General features: G+C 34.8%; 1 protein-coding gene across 4 annotated transcripts in view; it reads left to right on the forward strand.

The window, feature by feature from the left end:
• Positions 1-4172: 4172 nt before the first annotated feature.
• Positions 4173-13075, forward strand: part of LOC110458801 (neurobeachin-like protein 1) — an 81287-nt gene continuing 72384 nt past the window's right edge. For all 4 annotated transcript variants that reach the window (XR_002463827.1, XM_021510710.1, XM_021510712.1 and 1 more), the window contains exons 1-10: positions 4173-4338; positions 6506-6597; positions 7123-7284; positions 7831-7912; positions 8300-8418; positions 9557-9630; positions 10310-10392; positions 11109-11288; positions 11952-12060; positions 12804-12910. Coding sequence is in view for 3 of the 4 variants with exons in the window: in XM_021510710.1 (XP_021366385.1) it covers positions 4258-4338; positions 6506-6597; positions 7123-7284; positions 7831-7912; positions 8300-8418; positions 9557-9630; positions 10310-10392; positions 11109-11288; positions 11952-12060; positions 12804-12910 (1089 nt within the window). In the remaining variant the exon portion in view is untranslated. The remainder of the gene's footprint in view (positions 4339-6505; positions 6598-7122; positions 7285-7830; positions 7913-8299; positions 8419-9556; positions 9631-10309; positions 10393-11108; positions 11289-11951; positions 12061-12803; positions 12911-13075) is intronic.

The raw sequence follows: 13075 nt of genomic DNA on the forward strand, positions 1-13075 counted from the left end.
GTGTAATACACTTATAAATGTAGTACATTTACTGTGACAGTGTAATACACTTATAAAATGTAGTATATTAACTGTGACAGTGTGATACACTTATAAATGTGGTATATTTACTGTGACGGTGTAATACACTTATAACATGTAGTGTAGCTGTGATGGTGTAATACACTTATCAAATGTAGTGTAGCTGTGACGGTGTAATACACTTATAAAATGTAGTGTAGCTGTGATGGTGTAATACACTTATCAAATGTAGTGTAGCTGTGAAGGTGTAATACACTTATAAATTATAAAATGTAGTATATTAACTTTGACAGTGTGATACACTTATAAATGTCGTATATTTACTGTGACGGTGTAATACACTTATAAAATGTAGTGTGTCTGTGACGGTGTAATACACTTATAAAATGTAGTATATTAACTTTGACGGTGTAATACACTTATAAATGTAGTGTAGCTGTGACGGTGTAATACACTTATAAATGTAGTGTAGCTGTGACGGTGTAATACACTTATAAATGTAGTATATTAACTGTGACGGTGTAATACACTTATAAATGTAGTATATTTACTGTGACGGTGTGATACACTTATAACTGTAGTATATTAACTGTGACAGTGTAATACACTTATAAATGTAGTATATTTACTGTGACAGTGTAATACACTTATAACTGTAGTATATTTACTGTGACAGTGTAATACACTTATAAATGTAGTGTATTTACTGTGACAGTGTTATACACTTATAACTGTAGTATATTAACTGTGATAGTGTAATACACTTATAAATGAAGTACATTTACTGTGACAGTGTAATACACTTATAAAATGTAGTATATTAACTGTGACGGTGTAATACACTTATAAAATGTAGTGTAGCTGTAACGGTGTAATACACTTATAAAATGTAGTGTAGCTGTGACGGTGTAATACACTTATAAAATGTAGTATATTAACTGTGACAGTGTAATACACTTAGTTATGAAGCATAGTTACAACAAATCTGAAATCATTTCAGTGAAAGTGAATATAATAATTTGGGTTTTTTTCAAAAAATACATTACAACATTATTACAACATATTGTGCTATTACATTGTAACAGGCATGCATACCTTAAATATTATACACTTATTCAAAATATTACAATTACGTTATTTCAATGAAAATGTTAAAAATATACATATATACCATACATCCATTCATTTCATGGTTCTCAATTTTCACATAAAATGTACATGCATAAAAAAATTAGCTAACAAGAGATAATGAGAGTACAATTGTATCTAATATTTTTTTGGTATAATTTCTCCCCAATATCAACTTTTAAACATATGTCCTTATATTCAATAAACCAGGGACGTATATACTGTCCCTGAATAAACACAGAAAATAGTTAGATTTTTCACTTCTACACCAAAATCAGCCACACGATTTCATGAAAATTTTGCAAGAAGATTCCAGGGTCAAAGGCAAAACAAAATCATGAACTACACGTATTTGTATCTAACCAAGCTGGAATTCAGTGGGTCAAATTGGCTAAAATTTCAACAATCTTCGTCTTCAGACCTATATATGCGGAGATCAAATACTCTATATGGAGGGTTAAAATATACTATAATTATGTAGCGAAATAATACCTTTTGGTATATTTTGTTTATTTTCAGTTGGCAAGAATCAAAATTTGGTTAGAATTATCATCATGTGATTGCAGTATCATTCACTTGTTTGAAGTACTATATGAGGTTAAGATATAGCACTCCATGGTAGGTACTGTATGTACATATGAAATTTCAGAAAGATCATAAAGTATTTCTGGAGATAAAGCGAGAACATATACTTCAAATGTCAAAATCCAAAATGGCGGCCTGGTGGCCATCTTGTTTTAATGAATACACCCGAAGAGTAAAAGGCACTACTAGACAACTTGATGGAGATAAAATGTTGATAAAATCCCGTAATCTTTATGGTAGAAGAAGGATTTCAAAGGTTTTACTTCTATTTTACCTATTGGCCCCCTCCCATCTGTCCTGGGGACCATATCCACTGTTTATACAAAATTGATTGCCCTTGGCCTAAGGATGTTCCAGACCAAATTGGGACGAAATCCCTTAATCCCTATGGTAGAAGAAGTATTTTAAAATGTTACATCTATTTCATTTATTCGGCCCTCTAATAGTTAAAATCCATTAAGCCGTTCAGGACAAGTGGCGTTTTAAAAGAAAAGTTGACGGACGGACGAACGACGGATGCTGTGCCATGGCATAAGCTCGCTTGCCGTTCGGGCAGGTGAGCTAAACATGTCTGTTAGTCACTCCCCAAAATCATTTTGTCCAAGAAACCACCATCAGAAAAACATGTTTAGATATTCTGTAGTATTTGTTTTTATCACATCCCATCCACAAATAACATCACATCGACTTTGAAGTTTGATTAAAGGAAGTTTGACTGTAAACTAGTAAAAATATCATCCCAACAAAATAACCAGTTAAACAGTAAACAATTTCATCATAATTAAAAAAGTGATATTACAAATGTCTATACATTATTACAAAATGGTATGACAATGTATTACAGTGAAAAATACATGTATTACCATGTGTTCAATTTTTGTACAGAATTATGATTACAATAACAGTACTAGTACAACGTAGTATACATAATAAAGGTGCAGATAAGGATGTAAAGCACCACCTGGCGAAAATCATCAAGAGTTTAACTTTGTTCTCCCACAGCATTGGAAGTGGGGGAACTCCGGCTTTCCTCCACCACCAAAACCTGGAGCGTCCTGTTAATAGGACGTTAAACACAAACAAACCAAAAAATGTGGAATATGGGACCTGCGTATGGAATCCATATTTACAAACATACATAAATGAAATAGAAAATGTACAGAGAAAAGCAACAAAACAAATACAGGGAATGAAAGATCTAAGCTACGAAAACAGACTGAGGATTCTGAAATTACCTACACTGAAACCTAGGAGGGTGAGAGGAGACATGATCCAAGTAGATAAATTAACACATGGAGTATATGATCGAGTTGTCACAGAAGGATTTTTAATTCCAAATAATAACAAAAGAACAAGAGGACACAGTCTGGCACCAATAAAACGAAGGAGTAGACTTAACTTGTTCAATGAACGGCCGGATTGTTAACCATTGGAACTCTCTTCCAGTTGCCATGGTTACGTTACCAACAGTCAAAACATTTGAATCCTGATTGAATAAAACACAGAGGGCAATCTGAATGCTTTTATAACCTCTATGCCAAACTGTATCAAAAGTTTTGCTTCTTAACCTTTATCTTAATTTTTACTTGTGGTATTATATATTGAGAGAAGTTGATTGACCGTAGAATCGCCTTGTTTGAAACCTGATTGATGTTTACTAGTACTGAACATATTATGTTTAGCAATAACATTGAATACATATTTAAACGCTATTTTCCTCATAATTTTAGATAGAACTGAAGTAATGGCTATAGGTCTTTAAGTTACTTGGATCGGAGGCTTCTACCACTATATAGAGAAAATTTGATTTAAGAGGATTTTAAGGATTTTTACAATGGAAGAAAGTAAGAATTTAATTAATTTAGGGGGTGCACCATCAGGACCAGCTTGCTTATTAATTCTACAACATAATTTTACATGACTAAGGGGGAGTAAGCCATGCTGCCTAGTGTCATAGATAGAATCTGATACAGAAGTAAAATAAATATGTTGAAAGCTTCAGCTTTATCTTGACGTTTAGAGGGTGAGCTACATATTTTTTATTATTAAATAAAGAAATTGATTTAGCAATTCTTCACTGTTTACCTGGGAGATAGACTTAAATTTAACTGTATTGTAATTTTACTAATTAGTTTTAGCTTTTCCAGGTCACGTTCCCTATTATTACAATGAGCTAACATATGTTACCTATTTTTTTCTTAACATCGATCTCAAAGTATTAGCAGAGAGATATATATTACTAATTTGTAATTATGTATTAAACGTCTCTGCTTTAAAGAAGTTCGAAATTTCGCGGGTAAATCAAGGCGGAAGGGAATCCCCCAGCTGTGATCGCGGGCTACTTTTAGATTTTACACAACCAGCCAATGAAAATGAGTTTTTCATACTGTAACAAACAGACGACCAATCATATTGTTCATAACACATGGATAGAAATAGACCCTACCGTCATGGCCGTCATCTTTACCTGTGAGCACAAATTAGGAAAGAAAATGACTTGACACTTGAAAATCTTTTTAATTTATGGCGTTTCCGGATGCAGCAATGGAAGAGTTACCAACGTCAGAAAATCTCTTCCAGCTGTGGATGATTTACTCTGCCAAGGTAAGTTTTCGTGAGTTATTCTTCCTTAGCACCAGATCCATCAAAATATTGACAGCTCAGATAATTTCAGCATCTGCATCAAGACCACACCTTCAGAAGACCCGATCGAATATTGATTAGAGGATTAAGCGAGTTTTTATGATTCAAAAATAAATGTTGTTAGATTTGCGTGAATATTTACATGGATGACTCACTGTTCAGGAATGAAAATAGACCTAACGTAACTTTGTAAAGTTTTCATTATTCTGCGACTTCTAAAAAAAGATCGGACAAGAATAAGAATGTCAGCACCTTAATTACCATTTCCGGTCAGGTTGCTGGGTTGATAACTTCGACGGACACAGAATATATTGCTCTCGTAGAATATACCCAGAACCACCATTACATAATATAAGTCCAACTTTTTATTTTCACCATTTTTTCTTGGGGAACCTATAATTACAAAGATAGGGAAATAGCATGCATTTATGTTTGTTTCAAGTAATATTTCACAATATATATAATGCTTATACACCTCAGAAGTTTTGCATATTTTCAACTTTAACACTAAATAAACATGAACTCCATATATATTGAGTCACACGTAGGATGAGTGTCAGAGGTGGGCTGGCAAGTGACCTAGCAGATAAAAGTGTACCCAGACAAATGTAATACAAATATGTATTAAGGTAAAAAGGCATGCACAAATTCAATAAAAATATACATAAGACAATACACAACTTTAAAACGTTCATATATCAACGATTTGATAAACATATATAAGTAATTACTGTACATGTATGTCTTATTACTTCTGTAACAGGAAACAAAAATTGAAATGACCAGACTGAGATTCAAATCAGAGACCTCCAAACTCTATGTATATATTTAGACTCTGAAAATGAGTGAGCAACATGCAACCAGGGGTGCATTTCTTTAACCTAAATCTGTAACATGTTTCAGTTCAATGTTTTGAAATCAGAAACATGATTTAATGTAATATAAAAACAATGTGTTTTTAGAAAACCAAAACATGTTTCTGTTTCTTAAAACATGTTGCTTTTTTCTGTTTTCTGTTTCTGAAAAACAAAATGGCTGTCATCGATCATATAGCTGTTGTAGCAGCTCATTCCTTTCTAGAGCTGCAAAAGTCATGCTCTACAAATTTGATTAATGAAGCTTTTAGCACAAGACCATTTCCAACTGCACTATATTTATTGCCACTGTCAATGAACAGCAGAGAGGATGCAAATAGGTGTAGTAGCTATGTTGAATTAGTTGTAGCACGACTTCTGTGATGTTGAGCGCCATCTTGGTAATAATAAAAACTAATACCCGGACCGTTCTCAGTTCATGTTTCGGTCTTGAAACATCAATGACTCATGTTTCACATGTTTCTGTGTCTGAAATGAAACGGTGAAACATTAAAATGATGCGGAAACATTTTTCGTATTCACGTAAAAGAAATGCGCCCCTGGTCACCAACTAGTGACAAAGTCTAGTTCTGCTACACTTCAGTAAATGAATTGTTGTAATCAAATCTAATGATTTTTGTGTACGTTAGTTGTTGGTCCATGACCTGGGGGCTGGAGCCCAATAGGAAACATGATGTAAATCTTTAAAATTCTGTTTCTTTTTGAACCAAATTTGGTCCAGAGCTTCCTTGGATAAAGGGGACGAAATGTCGTATTAACGGAGAGTGTGGTCTGGTGGTGCATTGGATAGCACACTTGCCTTTCACCAAGGCAGCCTAGGTTTGATTCCCTGATCGGAAGTGACAAAGTATGAAAGTATGGGATCACCTGCCAGACCACATGGTTTTCTTAATCTTTAAAATCCTTCTCCTTTAAATTTATTGGAGAGATTTAAACCAAATTTTGTTTAACACATCCTTGCTGGGCAAAAGGGACTCAGTTTTGTATAAACAGAGAAGTGGTCCACCCGGGGGCAGAGGGGTTGGGCCCAATGGGAAAAATAGTAATAAATGTTTAAAATCATTCTCCTTCAGTTTGATTGGAGGGATTTTAACCAAATCTTGTGTAGCATGAGCATCTTTGGGTAAAGGGGACTCAATTTTGTATTAATGGCAGTGTCCAATAGGGAAAATTGAGGTAAATTAATTATGGTGAGCGATACAGACCCTCTGGTTGTTATGATGATGTTGATCATTAAACTTAATTATTTTCAGAATGATGTCCATACGCTCAAAGAATTTCTGGCACTTTTCATCAAATCATACAAGAACTTGATTGACTATGATTTTGACCACCTCGACGAAGTGTAAGTCTGTCTCAGTTTCTCTCTTTAATAACAACTGGAAATCGTCATCATATTTTGTTATATCAGGGTTAGTAACTATCTTCAGAATCAACCCTGCTGTTTTCCACAGGTACCCAAGTCAAACGTTTTTTGTACTTCACTGCGCCAGGCAACAAAAGACAATAATGATATCATTGAAACTAGTAATGCATGGTTGTGAGACCTCTGTTGTGGTTGGAGTAACTCACTGTATCACTGCAGGAGTGTTCATGCTGTTTCTATTTTCTGTAAATTGACTAGAAAGTAAATTGGAAATCATCTGACCTTATTGTTTCAAACCAACTTTGCAATTCCAAATCACTTGTTTATTGGAGGTGTGTTCTTAGTCTAAAGTAAAGGAAAGAAACAGGGATATATATTTCATATACTTTAACTGTTTGAATATGATTTTTTTTAAATTATCTTAACAATAAAAAAATGATATCGTATTTGTCTTATATGAATTCAATGTAACCTAGATTTTTTTTTTAATTTCTACTTAAACAGGTTTTCGGACGAAGGACCCCACATGACCAGACTCCCAGATGGCATCCTCCAAGTGTTCCGAAACCACCTTTCACAGACGAGTGAACTCTTCGCACAACAGAAGGACCCGTCACATCTCACACTTGCCAAGTCTATTTTACAGTGCCTTATTGTCATATGCAGGTAATTACATCAGGCCAAAATTAAAAATTGAGCAAAAAAATAAATTATTGTCTTTGACCTTTACCATTTTTATTTTTATTTTAGTCTGAAATAAGGGTAAATCTTCTCAATACTAATCATTAGGGATAGGAGCATGTGAGGGATTTTAAGTTCATTTCATATGGATGTATATGCTGTCAGTTAAATATAAGATGTTAAATGTCACATCATATTATTTATGCTCTATCAAAGTACAAAGCCTGGGGAGTTTTACAAGGTAAAATTTATCTACGGATAACAATTAAATTCACAAAACCATGATAAACCGTCTACTTTTAAATTGTTTGTTTATTTATATTCTATTGCCTGAACCTGAAGTGAGAACCCCAGCTACAATTGTCAGATGTAGATAGAGACCTGTCTATGTCAGTGTTTTGTCAAATTTAACTGAAAATTGTAATCGTAATGATCAGCGTGTCATTTCCACTTTCGCGTTCAAAAAGGATATTAGTTGCTAAAGTTTGTTGTTGTGAATGATACCATCTTGATTTCTCACTTTATTTGCAGAAATTGTGACAATGTGCCTATGGTAGCGTCCTGTGGATTTGTGAAATATATTGTCAACATCGGCATGACAATAATTGAACAGGTAAATTATTTGCATAAAATATAACGATTATCCAGGTAGATACATAATAGGTCAGGCGTTGTTCTAATTTGTTGTCCTCGTCTGCAATGTAGCTCTACCACACTGTTGACCACTTCTGTAGAAAACGATTATCTGATCCATGATTGTATACATTATTAATGAATAAAAGTACATCTCAGTCAGTCATCTTAATGAACAATAAATTCTAGAGGAGGCCTATAGGGCATATATAAATTACAATAAAAAGATACACAAATTTTATTATTGATCACTTTTGCTTTTATTACTGATCAGTATCTTGATAATAAAGTTTTTTTTTCATTACCCTAATTGTATTATATTTAATTACCTTGAGGGCATTTTGATATAGATATGAATATTTTACAGATGTCATCTGACTTACCTGCTGCAGAAACAGAAGAGTTGTCCACCTTTGTGAGGCTTACCGTTCATTTCTTCGAGTGTCTGTATGATCCATTCTTCGTGTGGCGTCGGCGTATTAGGGAGTATGTCTCTTTTGCATTTAAACATGATTTTATCCTTAAATTTGGACCTAGCCATCAAAAATGTATTGCTAAATACTCTAGAATATACTAAATTCAGTCCAGATCATTCAGTCAGATTTCAGCAGGAGACAGATTTTATTTGTTGACTTTTTACAACATTCATGATTAAAGTTCTATGAAAGTGTTTCTACATTATAAGGGTCTGGCATCAGAGATGTGGGTGCACTACAGTAAGCACAGTGTTCGTCAGTCTGTCCACACTTTTGTTTCTGGAGATTATTTTGGAATCCGAAAGACTAATCTTTTTGAAAAGTGACATGGTTATATGTAAAAGAGCGAAATATAGCAGTTTTTTTTTTGCTTATTTTGACTGCCGAATACAGGCGGTTCCCTAGCTAAAAAAGTGCCTTCTTTTCCCAAAATGACAAAAAAACTGAGGAATATATTCACAATTTCAATACAAATAATGTTATATTTTCCTGATTCATAAAAGGAACAGGCTGTTGTAAAATTCAGGTAGCAAAAACATATTTAATAGTGTTAAGGTCAAGGTTCCTGTCATTAATAAAAGATTGTAGGGAGTCAAGTCCTTATCTCAGAATCCAGAAATCTAATTTGTTTGAAATTGGACATGGTGATACACTGTGATATATAGATGTGCAATAGGGATTTAAAAATCAAAAAGTTTTTAAAGACCAGGTTACTGTTACTAAAAATAGACCAGGGGGTTTGGTCAAGCACATGGAGGCGCCCTTGCTGACCTGTCAGTGTTCAAGCATTAATCACTTTTGTTGGTCAAAATGGTAGCGTACAGAGGGTATTATTGAGAGAGGAAACTGGAGTACTTGGAGAAAACCGAGGGATTGGGGAATCAGTTCTCTGCCATCTTGTTGAAAGACTTGTACACTATCCTCTGTGTCACCTGACCATCGATGAGTGGAAGCAGGGATTTCCTAGTTGTTTTATAGAGAAAAAAAAATCAATATGTTTGGACATTGAAGGCAAAAATGGTCATGCAAAGTTAATGTCTTGTTGTGAAAAATTGTGTCATTGACTTCATAATGTATTTTTATATTTCTGTGTAATTGTGTGTGTGTATTATCATTACACTTATAACACTGGTGACGTCCCCTTGTAGGTGGACGGTGGACAGAAGTAGAATCAAGTGCAGACCAGCATCTCTCCATGTGGAAGTTGTCCCATATTTCTACGGTAAGACAATTTTGTTACAACCTGTGGAAACTCCCACAGTCGTGTTTGTTTGATGTCCATCTGCCTGTCCATTTTGTGTCTGGACCTTAAATTCTAACTAGCTGCAGACAGTTTTGCTGACATTTTATACACAAATGTTATTTTAACTAGAGTAATGTCACTGTGGTATACCATTCTTAAGTCTATACCTCAAAGGTCAAGGTCACAGTGATGGGTCAAAGGTCAATTCATTATGAAAGTTGTCTGGGCAATGGCAGAAATGTTTTGAATTTTGTGGTAGTTTTCTAAAAATATGAATAATATGGCAAAACGTTTTTCAGTGGTACATGATTGTGTAAATGAATACATAAAAATTTCCTGAAAGTTTTATTTTAATGGTTAAATATATGTACAAATTCAACATGGTGACCAACCTTTCCTAACAAGTAACACTTGGTACTACAGCCCTGAACATCTCCATGCTGCTAGTTTAACACTGAATGAATAAGTTTTTTTCGGGGAATAATCCATATAAATGTGAGAGGAACACTCCTCAAAAACTATACAGATCTTTCCTATATTTATACCTGTATGTATTTAAAAAATAATGTTTGTTGTGTAATTGTTTTTAAAAAAAAGATAAAATTCTAGTTTGTCAAAACAAACAGATTATAATTTTGGTATAACTTATATTTTGTAGATTGTTGTGAACGTGGAAATTTCAATATAGACCTAAAACTTCGACAGCTTCACATGTTTGGGGCCATCATGTGTGGAGACCAGGTAAGGAACATATACCTGTTTTGGGTCATCATGTGTGGAGACCAGGTAAGGAACATATACCTGTTTTGGGCCATCATTTGTGGAGACCAGGTAAGGAACATATACCTTTTTTTTGGCCATCATATGTGGAGACCAGGTTAGTAACATATACCTGTTTTGGGCCATCATGTGTGGAGACCAGGTAAGGAACATATACCTGTTTTAGGCCATCATGTGCAGAGACCAGGTAAGGAACATATACATATTTGGGGCCATCATGTGTGGAGACCTGGTAAGGAACATATACCAGTTTTGTGTCATCAGGTGTGGAGACCAGGTAAGTAACAATTACATGTTTGGGGCCATCATGTGTGGAGATCAGGTAAGTAACATTTACATGTTTGGGGCCAACATATGTGTAGAAAGGCTAGTTACATAAACAGGTTTGGGGCCATCACATTTGGAGATAGGCTAGTTACATAAACATGTTGTGGCCATCACATGTGGAGAAAGGCTAGTTACATACACATATTTGGCTATGTAGTGGGTATTGATGTAGAGTATTGCTTTATGTTACAGACCACAAATTGTGTCATATAAAATTTCCATTCTTAATTTTATCACCTGCCAGAAGTGTGTGAATATGCAAAACTTCATAACATATGAAAAATAAAAACATGTCGTCCGATATATTGATGATATTGATCATGTGAATTATCTTCATATTTTTGTTTCAGTCGAATGCCCTGAAGGTGATCACACCTGCTACCCTTGATGTCCTGTTGAAGATGCTGGCCTTTGACAAGAAACAGGGTCCAACTAACGAACAACGACAGGAGCTGCTCAGTCTGAAGGATCTTGTTCTCAAGTCCATCATCTGTATGGTGCACATGATACACGCGGCCATACCTGATCAGGTAGGGTGACCTTGACCCTGTATGGTCACATGATACTCAGCTTTATACCAGATCAATTAAAGTGACCTTGACCTTGTATGGTCACATGATATATAAATCTATACCAGATCATGAAGGGTGACATTAAACTTGTTCGGTCACGTGATACATAATTCTATACCAGATCATGTAGGGTGACCTAGACCCTGTATGGTCACATGATACTCAGCTTTATACCAGATCAATTATAGTGACCTTGACCTTGTATGGTCACATGATATATAAATCTATACCAGATCATGAAGGGTGACATTAAACTTGTTTGGTCACGTGATACATAATTCTATACCAGATCATGTAGGGTGACCTTAACCTGTATGGTCACATGATAAATAACTCTATACAAGATCATGAAGGGTGACCTTGGCGTTGTTTGGTCACATGATACATAGCTCTATACCAGATCATGTAGGGTGACCTTGTTTGTTCATAAGATACATGGTGCTATACCAAATCAGTTAACCAGTAGATCATTGACATTTAAAGAATCACATCAGATGATAATAAACAAAAGGGGTACTTACTGGTAATGATACTGGACATGTATATATATTAATTATTGGTCCTGAGGACTTCGACTTATACAAGTTTTACTGTATGTGACAAGTTAATACTTTTATACAGAGACAGGTCGAGGTTTCCCAGGTGATGGAGGGCTACATGCAGGTGTTACTGGAGAACGACATGGAGCCAGAAGATGAAAATGAAACTCGTATGCAGATTGCCATGATTGGTATGTGCTAAACTCTTCAGTTACGATAGCTCCCAAGATCTCAGTTTTCTTGTTATAATATACAACAGCTCTCATGATAAGTGTGAGCTTAACTCTTCAGTTACAATAGCTCCCAAGAACATCCTGAACTCTGATGAATATTTATCTTTCCTTAAAGATCACTTTATTTTTCCCTATATACAGTTACTTCCCCTTGAATTTGTTTTGATATAACTGAGTAGCACAATTGTGCTATGATTCTCCTTTTGTCTAAGTAGCTCAATTAGTTAGAATCCTGGTCTAGCCCCGCAGGTTTTTTCCACTCAAAACACTGTTGTTGACTATAGTATACATCTTTATTATTATTTCTCATAAAAGTCCTTCAAGGTTTTGGTTTCTTTTCAGAAATGAGTTATCAAAGCTATTCCGTCTTTGCGTATTGCAGAGTTATCTTCTCTTGAGAGCAGGTATTGATTGTTATGTCATTGGTTTGTGTGAGAAAATTACGTCGTTTTCTCAAAGAATGATGACGTTACTCTCAGAAACAAATGACGTAACAATCAATACCTGCTCTCAAGAGAAGATAACTCTGCAATACGCAAAGACGGAATAGTAATGCTAGAAAAAGTAGCTTCCAATACTTAGTTATAGTGTTACGCAGTGGTACGGAGATCTTTAAAGGATACGATTGTTTGCTTGGTAAACATTTTAGCCCACCATCATCAGATGTTAACTCTTTGTTCTCGTACCTGTTTATATTATAGGTGCCATTAACGAGATGTTGGCGTGTCAGGATAAAAGTGCCCTACAGGTGATCATGGTTAGTGGCGGGACATTTGATGCGTTTGTATCACTTCTACAAAAAACTGCCGTAAGTATTAACCATCCCAGACCACTTCAAAACCAATGATTCACGTAATAATTACCAACTTCTAAAAATGATATTAGTTTTACACACCGATAATTTATACTTCACCATAAATATAAATCATTGATATTAGGGATCCGCAAGTGTCGCGATTAACATATGGTTTAG

This window comes from Mizuhopecten yessoensis, unplaced genomic scaffold (genome assembly GCF_002113885.1).
Source record: "Mizuhopecten yessoensis strain PY_sf001 unplaced genomic scaffold, ASM211388v2 scaffold9801, whole genome shotgun sequence".
Classification (NCBI taxonomy): Eukaryota; Metazoa; Mollusca; class Bivalvia; order Pectinida; family Pectinidae; genus Mizuhopecten; species Mizuhopecten yessoensis.